This window comes from Leucopleurus acutus (assembly GCF_964270905.1).
Source record: "Leucopleurus acutus genome assembly, chromosome: X".
Classification (NCBI taxonomy): domain Eukaryota; kingdom Metazoa; phylum Chordata; class Mammalia; order Artiodactyla; family Delphinidae; genus Leucopleurus; species Leucopleurus acutus.
In genome coordinates this window covers 130,269,644-130,280,771 of record NC_139148.1, presented here as the reverse complement: position 1 = coordinate 130,280,771, position 11,128 = coordinate 130,269,644, and the positions used below count along the sequence as shown (strand labels likewise).

Below are 11,128 nucleotides of genomic sequence, written 5' to 3'. Positions count from 1 at the left end.
TTTAGATACGCATCTGGTCCTGTGTGCACGGACACGTCTATACGCGCACACACGTGGCTACGCACACATGCACACACAGGCTGACTGCACGCGTCCTGGGGAGGGGGTGCTGGGCCGGTGGACCATCTGGGTGCTCGCCTCTTGTACCTGTGGATCCAATTGCTCTGCAGCAGGTGCCACGAAGCTCGCAATAAACCGAAACCGGCCCTCTGCCGCACTGCACAGCCCAAACAGGGAACATCTGGTGGAATTACAGTGTTCGTTTAAAAAAGCTTCCATAGAAAAAGGGGGGAACACAACTGTTCTTGGTCTCTCCTTCCTCCTCCTTCCCCTTCCTGGTCCTCCTGAGTAAGAAGCCTAGAATGCATTGGCTCCTGGCAGGTGCCTTCGAGCATCTTCAGCGGCCTGGCGGGCCCTCCTCGTGGCCAGTGCCCTCGCCCGGCCCGCCCGGGTGCGTGTGTGTGCGGGGAGTGCGCGTGCCGTGCCGAGAGCAGTTCTGCTTAGAGGGACGTCTCCACGCTGTGGAGCGGGCTCCCGGGGCGGGAAGAAAACACTGACGAGGTAGCTGACTTGGTGCCGCGCGTAGTCAGGTAGACGCCGCTGTCTATGGCGTTGTTGTTCTGGTTGGGGGAGGGCGGGGGCGGGGCCCGCAGGCGCTCCTCGTTCTCGTCCACGTCCGTGTCATCGATGAGCGGGATGTTGTGGGTGTAGTCATTGATCAGAAACTCGGGCGTCGCCATGAAATTATGGATGGAGGTCTTGGATTCGGGTTTCTCCAGGCCTTCGTAGAGGGAGCTACGGAATGCTTTCACCACCCGGATCTGGAGGGGGAGGGGGAGGGCCAGTGAGCAGGAGGGAGGGGGGGGAGGGCGAGGAAGGAAGAGGGAAGGAGGCCATCAGCGGTGAGTGCAGCCCACACCCACGGCAGGGGTCACCGCATGACAAACGTCTGTCTTTTGGAACAGGACAGTCAGGAGCCCTCTGCCCCGCTGCGGTCTCCCTCCCGTCACCTGATGCACATGCGGGACGAATGGCGGTGGCTTTTCTAGGCTGACCTGGGCAGATACTCTGGAACTCAAGGGCAATGGATTCACGGGACTCCTGACTGCTCCCTCCCGCCCCTTCCCCTGCACTGAGGGGGCGGATTCCAACGTGGGAACCCAGAAAGATGACTGGGCAAAGGGACAGTGCTGGACACTGGGCTCTCCACTTTCTCTTCCCAGAGAGTCCGAGGAACTTTCTGGCGAGAGAAAGTCCCCGGCCTGTGGGCACACTGCAGGCCTTTCACGCGTTGGTTCCCCTCCCTGGCTTCTCGGCGCCCTCTCCCCTGTCCCCCGGCTCCTGTGGCAGCAGCCCGTGCTGGCCAGGCCCAGACACATCTGCCCATCACTCTCCGTGCTGCTAAGCCCAACGGCCCGTCTGTGTCTCCATCTTATTTGATCCCCCAGGGGCCACCTGCCCCTCTTTCTGGGAACTTCTCCTGGCTCCCCTGACACTGCCCCTGTCTGGCCCTCCTCCTACCTCACCGGTTTCTCTGTCTTCACCTCCTCCACTGCTTGTGACTCTGTCCCAGAGTGCCCAGAGCCCCGGCCTGTCCCTGTCCCCCTCCTCCCTGTGCACACCCCCAGGCTCACCTCCTCGCCCTGGCCACAGCTCTGGGCTCATCTGGCTATAACCATGGACTGCGGCCCAGGCCCCTCATCAGAGCTCCAGGCCTAAGAGCCTACCAGTCCCCCATCTGGAGGCATCCAAGATGGAAAATGGCCCCATTTTTAATTTACACCGACCAAGCCTGTCCTGCTCGGATGCCCTGATTCACCAGGTGGATGTGTTTGATCTGGTCATCATTTCCCTTCTCAGACCCTTCCGTCCTGCATCTCCTGCCATCAGAGGCCCTTTGTAGTCTGCCGATACCCGCCTCTCCAGCCTTTCTCACCCTCCTCCTTTTCACTCTCCAAACCACACGACTTCTTTCAGTCCCTGGAATTTGGTTGGGGGCCGTATGCTTCCCCCACTCACATTTGCCACACCTTGTTCCCTGGCTGCCCCACTGGCATCTGCAGACCTCAGATCAGCACAAGTGCCCCCTGGGGAAAAGCTTCCCACAATGCCCTGCTCCCCAGCTACCGAGGCCCCAGCTGAGCTCAGGCACCCCTGACCTCCACACCTCCCGCAGGACCCTGCTCTCAGAACCAGCCCCTCGGCCTCCGCTGGCTGCCCTGCCTTCACCTCCACATGTGCTCAAGTCTCCTCGGTTTGCTGCCTCTCTCTGCTCCTTCCTTGGGCCCCCAGCCTGGGCTCCCTCATGTTTCTAGGAGGCAGAATTGATGGGAAGCCTTCAGCTGGGCTTCGCACTAGCCAGCTGGTCCTGTGCTGAGATGGGGAGGCCAGAGCCTCCCTATGTGGGTGGGTGGACACAAAGTGAGCTCTAAAGCCATTTCCAGGTCCAAGGTCCTAGGGTTGGGTTTTCTTGGTTTAGACAAGGTGTTGGAAAACTGTGGCCCAAGAGCTAACTCTGGCCCTCAACCTGGTTTTGTAGATAAAGTCTTATTGGTACACGGCCATGCCGTGTCCTCTGAAGGACGTGTCCAATGTTCATTGCTGCCCCTGGTTTAGACCATGAATCCCTTTCAACCCTCCAGTGTCTGGACCCGGGGTCAGCCCAGCTCAGTGCTCCTAGGTCAGTTTAACCCAGGAGAACCTCACAATCAAGTGCAAAAACAAAAAATGAGCCCAAGGGCTCCATAAAATTGGGATTTTCTGATTCCATATCTTAAATCCTGCATTCCCCAGACTGGCTTCCGAGATCGGGGTGACACAGAAGTTGACAATCACTTGCCATTTTTAATGGAAAGAAACAATTCACTTTTTGTGGCCACGGCAGATGTGGCCTCATGATTTGGGCCTTTTCTGGGGCCAGGATTGTGGGAGAGCCAATGGGGCACCGGCTGTGGCTGTGTGGTGGTGGAGGACCTACTCCGGCAGCCAGCCACCCCCTCAAGCCACAGAAATGAGAGCAAGCGGTGTGCCGCCGCCCTTGGCCCTGGAGGCCTTTGTGGTAAGTTTGCCAGCAGTGCCCCGGTGCCCCTGGCTACATCCTTTCCCCTCACCTGGACCTGGGTCATGTGATCAGGCCAGGCCCCTGCTCAAACTCATCCCAGCTCCCCCAGAGGGTGGCCGGCTCTTCCCTCCCCAGCTTCTGTTGCTCTGGCCTGGAAGGCTCCTTCAGGGCCCTCCTCCCGGGTGTAATCAGAGACTCACTTTGATGCCCCTCACTAGCCTCGTTTGCTGCCTGTCGCCAGAGCCTGGCGCAGAGCGGCCACTCAGTCACCAGCAGAAGGTGCCAGGGCTGCCCACTCCAACGTGCGCCATTGGCTTGAGTCATCCTGAGTGTCTTACAGCTGACGGTGAGTCAGCTTCCCTCCAGCTTCCATTTCCCTGCATGCAAATCTTGGGCTCTTAACACATGGCCTGGAATTGGTCTCATGATGGGGAGTTTTCAGGCCAGTCCACGCTGAAGGGCACAGTCAACCCCCGGGACACGGGTTTGGTGGGAACTGGGAAACGTTTCTAAGAGAGGGCTGCCCTGGAGGCCTGAGCTCGCACCTGGGAGTCTGAGGACATCCCCACCGTGGAGTTTAGCGCGTCCCTGCGAAAGCCTGGTCACAGCTGGGTGGGTCCAGCGCTCTTCCCCAGTGCGTGACCCTTACTGCCTCCTGAAGCTCCTCTCCTGGCCTGGGACTGTCCCAGGGGCCAGGGCAGGGTCCTCAGGCCACCTGTCCATCTCTAGGACGCCCAAAGGGATGTCATTGCCCTCAAGGCTGTGAGTGCCGCCCACAGCGCACAGCCCACCTCGACGCCACCAATGCCCCCTGCACCGCCTCCGCCTGCATCTGCTGCTCCTGTACCTCCCGTTGATGGCTAATGGGCCTCTCGAACTGGAGGAGGTCCAGGAGGACCGTCAGCCTTGCCCCCCGCCGACCCTGCCCCTCGCCTAGTCTTTGCATCCTGGTGCAGGGCTCTGGCTGAAACTTGCAGGCACAGACCCAGTGCCGCACATCAGCGTGTCTTGGGGCCCCTCTTTCCCGAATCTCTCCAGGGCGGAGCCGTCCCCGCCTCAAGCGCTGCGGCTGTGTCTCCCTGCAGCCCCCCAGCACAGAGACGCCCCCCGCCTGGTCCCTGGATCTTTCCCGGGCTCCAGCCCGCGTGGCTGCCGCCCCTGGGGTCTCTGGTCCTCTCTGACCGCTGAGTCAGGCCCTGCCCTCGCTGTGTAGCAGGCAGGACTGCCGAAGCTGCGCTGGGTCCTGACTGGTGGCGCTCGCACTGGTCTGCGCAGTGCGGGACGCCCCCAAGTCCAGGTTACTGTGAGAGAATTTAAAGGTAAAGAAAGACGTGAAAGACGGCCAGTAAAGAGGACTTCTAGATCACAGCCAGCCAGGAGCAGGTCTGCCTGGGGCTGGGGGCTGCCCCACGGCTTCCCTCCCCTTTCCGAGTGAGGCCTGCTGCGCCCCACCGCCTGGCCTCTGACACCGCGGCCCGCTTCCTCCTTCGCTGTCAGCTCCGTCCCCCTCGTCTAGGTTACTCTTTGCCCCTCTCTCGGGGCTGCAGCCCCTCCAGCTGTTGGTACGCAGGGGCCCAGCTTCGTTTGGCCCTGTTCTCTTCTGCCCCCACTCCCCAGGGACCTCTCCGTTGGGCGCCCCGTGCCCCCCACACCGCACCCCTGCTTCCAGGTCCCCCTGCTGCTGCCCATCCTCTATCGTGGCCAAGGGCCCCAGGGTCGTCTGGGCCTTTTCTCCGTCCACATCCACGCATTTCCTGGGTGCTTCTAGCCATCTGCCTGCTAAGGAGCTCCCGCCTCAACGTCCAGACTCGGGGCTCTGCCTGTTTCTTCAACTTTACCTCCCACCCCCCCACGTCTCCTCCCTTGTCTCCCTGTTGCCACCCTTGACGTCCACAGTCTCTTCTCAGCATGGCAGCCTGAGCAATCTTTTCCAGCGGAAGTCAGAGCGTGTCGCACCTTCCACTGGTCCAAACACTTCAGTGGCTGTGTCTCCCTCAAAGGAAAAGTCCTGCCAGGGCCTGCCTCGGGCCATTCTCTTCCTCTTTCGCCTTTACCCTCTCCAGCCTCCCGGCTCTTCCTCAAGCACGACACTCCTGCCTCAGGACCTTTGCACTGGCTGTTCCCCCTGTCAGGAAGGCTCTTCCCCAGTGAGCCTCATGGCTCCCCCTCAGCTCTTTCCGTTTACAGCCGCAATCCGCTCATCTCCCTCAGCACCCCGGCACCTCTTCTGCCTCCTTTTCTCCCCAGCATGGTTCACCTTTAAACACCCCACACATCCCATTATTCTCTCCTCTGTCTCCTGTCACTGGAACATAAGGCCCCTGACGTCCCCAGCACCCAGCACAGCACCCGCATGCAGCAGGGGCTCAGTGGATAGGTGCTGGGAGTAGGGGGCCCACACAGCCTGGCACGTGTCTCCCACCATAGCTCCCCCGACCAGCGCTCTCCGCCCATGGTGCTCGGAACAGCAAGCTTGGGTGTCCCCCAGGGCCATCACCCCTGCCCTGTCCCCCGCCTACACTCTTCTTCCACCAGATCATCCCATGTCGGCCTTGTCTCCTTATTTGGAACTCAGCTCACAAATCATCCTCTGAGAGGCTGTCCCGGACAACCTTTCTCCAAAATAGTGCCACTAATGTTTCTCTCGTTCTGCTTCCTTTCCCTCTGAGGCTGGTGACCACCTGCACTCAGCGCAAACTTCCTTCTCTGTTGTTTGCTGCCCGGCTCTCGCCCCCGCACGTGAGCCCTGGCCTGTCTTCCCCTCACCGTGAGCTCCAGTAGCGGGGATGGGGCACGTGATACTCCAGACCCGCAGGACTACCCCGGCCACAAGGAGGAAGGATGCTTGTGTCAGACTCTGCCACGGGACCATGCTACTGATGAAGAGTTGCAAGCAGAAGGGGGGAAGGTCGCGGCCGAAAGTGGATGTACCCCGCTTTTGTTCTGAACTTTAATCGCTTGCGTTAGCAATGTAGGTGGTGGTGGAGGCGGAGAAGGGACGTGGAAGCAGGGAGGAAAGCGAAGGATGAAGGATCTCCCACCCCATTAAAGGAAAAGAAAAGGAGAGAACAACAATGACAATGGCCACAACAGAAACTGGGTCTGACACCTTTGGACTGTGGGAGGAACAGGCCCTGGGGGGGTCGTCACCCTCTGCACCCTCCCTTCTCTCTCACTGTGAAGCTCACAGAGCTCAAAATTCTTCCATCCAACTCCTGCCCTGTCCTTCCGTACCAACCACTATCCAGAACCTTCTGTGGGAGGAAGGAACCTGGCAGCTTCCCTGGCAACGGGGCTTTAGAGCAAATTCTGAACACAGCAGCCAGGGAGAGCCATGGCGCCTCCATGAACTTTAGTTCCCAAGTCCCAAACCCTCCCTGTAGGCATGAGGGTGAATCATGACTTGAGACCAACACAAAGAGGTGTGCGGTGATGGACCCACAATCAAGGGGGTAGCAAGGGGGAAGGCTCCCTTTCCTCACCACGGAATTAGAAGATGTGAAAATTCAGACTGCAGAGTCGGCTCTTTCACTGAGGGATCGAATCCCAAACCAAAGACACAGCTTTGTGTGTGCTGGCCAGCCGAAAGTGCTGGTGGCTTGTGAGTTTTGTGAAGATTACCTCCCATTCTGTGGGCATGCACGTGTGCCCAGGACCGGGACAGGCCAGACTCAGTGGCCGGCGTCAACAGGATGTTGCACTGAACTGACCCAGGCACGGAGAGTCCTGGGTTTTCCAGGGGCTCGGCCTTGCCTCTCATCCTGGCTGTCTCCAGCTGCAGGGCCTCAGATAAGTCTCCTGGGCTTCCTGGGCCCTGGCTCCCAGCCCCAGGGGTCGGCCCGGAAGTGTCTACGGGGGTGGGGGGCTCTGGAGCAGGGTCTGCCTTAGGCTGCAAGCTGGCATGTGCTTTAGGAGTTGCCTGGAAGGTTCTTCCATGTGGTAGGGTCCCTGGCTGCAGGAGGCTCGGGCAGGGCTGACACTGTTCCTAGTGCGGAGACAGTGTGCACACTGTCAAAGAGCTGACCAAAAATGCCAATACACTACTCCCAGAAACCCACGTGGGCAGACTTGCCTCGAAATCAATGGATTTCCTGAGAAGGAAGCAAATTCCAGCAAACAAGACAGCTTTCACTCTGCAGGGTCCTTCCTCAGTGGGGCTGGAGTGTGCGAGGGGCGTGTCTCCCCAGGCTCCAGAAGGGCGTGTCCACAGAAGCCCCGGGGGCTCGTCGGGCTGGGCTTTGCCAAGTCGGCAAAAGCCAATTAAAATAAAGCAACTGTCATGATATGTTTTCGGTTGATCAGAACTGAAGGGCCCTGAGGGAGTCCTTCTGGGCACATCTGAGCAAACTCGCCACCTGCCCCTGGGACAGTAAGCGTTTGAGCACAGGGGCCCACTGTTGCTGCAGGAGGGCCAGGCTGCTGGGGAACAGGCTGCGGATATGTGGCTGGGGGGGCGCTCGCACCTGGGGGCAGCCATCTGGCGGCCCGGGCTTGCCGCTCATTAGCAAACCTGAGGGAATAGACGCCTCCTGTCTGCCTACACCTTGGGGATCCTAACAGCCAGCTGGGGAATGAGGCTGAGCTTCCTGAAGAATTACTGTGTGAGAGTGTGATTGGGGCAGGAATGAGGGTGACTGACACACTAACGGGGATAGGATTTCACACCCCCTTCGTTTCCAGAAGACTGATGGTGGTTAGTGAAGAATGCTTTCTCCTAAGCCACTCCGGCGGGTGGCCTCAAGGCCAGGCATGGCTGGGGTCCCGTGCAATGGCTGTGGTGGGGCGGCCACGAAGGCAGGCAGGAGAGACGGCTGAGTGGGCAGCGGGGAGGCAGCCAAGGCCATTCTGGAGCCGGGGGCGGGGTGTCGGAGGTCAATAGGAAGTGTGCGTGGCTGTGAATGTGGGCGCGCTGAGCCCCGAGGACCATCGCACCTCTAGCCTCCCCCCATCACTCCTCTGAGGGGCTGTCCTCCCCCTCGGACTCTGGCCACTTCTTGCGTCGGTGTTGCGTGCCGGGGCCTGCACTGGGTGAGCAATGTCACCTGTCACTCTGGCCTTCGCGCTCCTTGTCCACACCCGCAACAAGGCCTTCCACCTACACAGCCTGAGGCTCTCACCGGAAGCGATGTTGGGCCGAGACTGGCCGCGGCGCTCGGGAGGAGGCGCGGCCTGGCCGGGTGGTAGGCAAGGAGGACAGAAGCCTTCCTGAAAGAGCTGGGTTTTCCTGAGGAAACCTTGTGCCCCGTGACCACTGCACCCTGCCTTTCTTCTGGTAAGTTCCGAGAGAGAGACTGAAGGCCTAGGGCTGTCCTCCGCTCTGCCAGGCCTTCCCCTGATTCGTACGATGTGGGGGCCAGGCTTGGTGGTTTCTCGGGGTCTTTGAAGCTTGGACTGGGAAGCGGTGATGGTGCAGGGAGTGGTCTTGGTCGGCAGCTTCTGGAAGCAGGAACGTCCCCTGGTGCCACCTGGCCCTCCATCCAGCATCTTGTGAGTCAGGACATCGGGACCCTCCTCAGGCAGAAGGCGCTCATCTCCCAGTGGTACGTGGTGTGGATGGACAGTGACCCTTCTTCTGGCCAGGAGCTACCTAGGTCCCCCGGGAGCGGCTCCTACCCCATGCTGCTGGGCTCCCGGCACTGGGAAGGGGGACAGGACAGGTGGCCGCAGAAAGAAGGAAGGTACTAGAAGCCGAGGAAGAGAGAGGAGAAGGAGGCTGCCCCCAGGGAGGAGGCCTGAGGCCCCCAGACAGCGCGGCCTCAGCAGGAGTGTGGGGAAGGCCTAGGGGTGAGCAGAGGAGGGACGGGATGCCTTCCCCCAAGTCAACACACAGGCGGATGGACAGACAGACAGAGAGGAGGCACAGAGAGAGATGGCAAAGGAACACGTGAAGGAAGTGGCAGCTGCGGCTTCCCCAGGTGGAGTGGTGCCAAGTGCCCTGTGGACAAGCTTTCCAGCTCGCCTGTGACGGCCGTCAGCCAGCGTCTGTGGCCCCGGGTGGGTGGCTCAGTGAACATTCAAGGGAGCTGGACATGTGTGTGGCCTGTGGGATGGGGAGCACGCTCGTGTGTGTGTGTGTGTGTTTACGTGTGCGCTGTTTCCAAAGGGGACAAGGTGGCCCCAGTGGGGACCAGTACATCCCTTCCATAAAGGGCAGAGTGGTCTGAAAGGACAGCTTAAGCAAGAGGAGGGACGCCCTCCACTGGGGACCTCTTACCAGTTCCTAAAAAAAAAAGAAGAAGAAGAAGAAAAGAAAAAACAAAAAAGAAAACACAAGACAAGAGAAAACAGGAAAAGAGAAGAAATCAAGCAAAAAGAAAATCCCAGAGTCTGGTGTGGGAAAAAAAGCACAGTTAACAACTTCCGTCCATGGGGAAGTGATGTGTTCACAGAGGTGAGAGCTGCCGGGTCCCACTGGAAGGAAAGGAAACAGGTAGCAGTGAACCATCCTGGCAGGGGCTCTGGGCTCATACTTGAAGGTGTACTGTTTGGCTTTTGAAATCTCCAGTTTGCTGTGAGAAGCAGGTGGCTCTGGGGGGCAGTGGGGGGCAGTGGGGGGCCCACACTGTTCCTTGTGTTGTCTCTTACTGGGCGGACCGTGGGGTGGTGGGCTCCATGGCCTAGTGGCTTGCCCTTTGTCTTTGTAAAGAATTGTAAAGAAATGTGGAACTTTCTACCTCTTTAGGACAGCCCCTGGGTTCCTTTTAAAATGTGACAGACATGGCGGGAACTTTTCAGAGGGACGTATAAAAAGGAATCAATTTCTCCCAGCTTCTCGAAGGAAGGAGGAGAGAGAGTCCGGACCAGATCAGGTTAAGACCTTCCAGTCCTGAGGCCTGCTTGGAAAGAGGGAAGATGCTTTGGGAACAAAAGGAAACGTGGCCGAGGGCGGGCTCGAGGCATGAGGAGGGCGCCTGGGGTCACCTTTAATGCCCGGGGCTCAGGTGTACTGCCTTTGGAAACCACTTCAAGGAGAGCTCTGGAAGCTGCTGCTTTAGTCCCAAGTGGGCGGGCTGGGTTCTTCCGCTGTGAATGGCGCTGCAAAGGCGCTCGCCTCTCCTTCCAGTCCTGGGGGGCGGCCCTGAGCCCGCGCGCCTCCCTCGAGCTGCCCCGCGGAACACTGACCAAGGCCCCAACCTGACTGACACCAGATACCACCAGAAGCGGCCAAGTTCATGAAGAACCATCAGCAAAGGCAGACAAGTTCAAGAAAAGAAAACCAGCGACAAAACCCCAAAAACCAAAGGAAAGAACAGGAGGTCCAGCAGTGCCATGGGTTCAGTACATTTCATAAGAGGATATGGCTTTAGAGAGACACACCGTCTGGGCGGGAAGGACTGAACAGGGCGATAAAGAAAGAACGGAAAAGCCTCGGTGAGCGGAGGATGTAAGACTGGAAAAAAAGAGAAGGAAGAGGCGGGAGGCTTTTTCCTCCCCCAGAGATGCCATTTATGAGAGAAAAGGGGACTCAAGACTCACTCCCAGCGGCACTGGTGGGATTGGCAGCAGAGAGAATTACGTGAGTAGGGGTAGAAAGATTGGTTACGTCATGGAGCTGGCTGAGGACCGAGGACCGCCGGCGCACAGCACCCTGAAATGAACCGCTTCTCTTGAAGGTACTCACTACCTCCATCTGTGGGAGAGAAAATGAGATAAAGGTTGGCTTGCACTGTAGTCCCCGCGACCGCACGGGGGTGGGGCTGGGTGGGGGCAGGGGCCACGCTGGGTGCATATCGTGACAGCAAAGCCTCCTTGAGGCCGCCTCGGTGCTTCTGCCACGAGAGGCTTTGCTGAGCAAGTGATTAGCGCTCAGAAGACCTGGCGCGCGGGGGTTGACGATGGGGCGCACCGCAAACACTTTAGACAGAGCCATTTGCATTCACGATATGTTCATCGCAAGCCACTCATCAGTAAATACCCTTCCCTGGCCCGTCCTGTGTTTATATTGCCATAAGTGACTGAGGGGTACTCCGTGGGAAGTCTCAGTGTAAGAATGGATTTTAAAAGAGGGGGAGGGGGTTTCCCCAAAGCCCCTGCTTTCTCTCATCGGAATGCCTTCCCACAGGCAGG

At 59.0% G+C, this 11,128-nt stretch overlaps 1 protein-coding gene across 5 annotated transcripts in view; it reads right to left on the bottom strand.

Moving 5' to 3' along the window:
• Positions 1-500: 500 nt before the first annotated feature.
• ATP2B3 (ATPase plasma membrane Ca2+ transporting 3) overlaps positions 501-11,128 on the bottom strand; it is a gene marked incomplete at both ends in the record, with an annotated part of 39,378 nt that continues 28,750 nt past the window's right edge. For 4 of the 5 annotated variants that reach the window (XM_082864853.1, XM_082864854.1, XM_082864855.1 and 1 more), the window contains one exon: positions 501-821. In XM_082864853.1, the coding sequence (XP_082720979.1) occupies positions 501-821 (321 nt within the window). Of the gene's footprint in view, positions 822-10,604; positions 10,692-11,128 lie in introns of all 5 variants that reach the window. The other variant, XM_082864852.1, reaches the window with a different exon arrangement.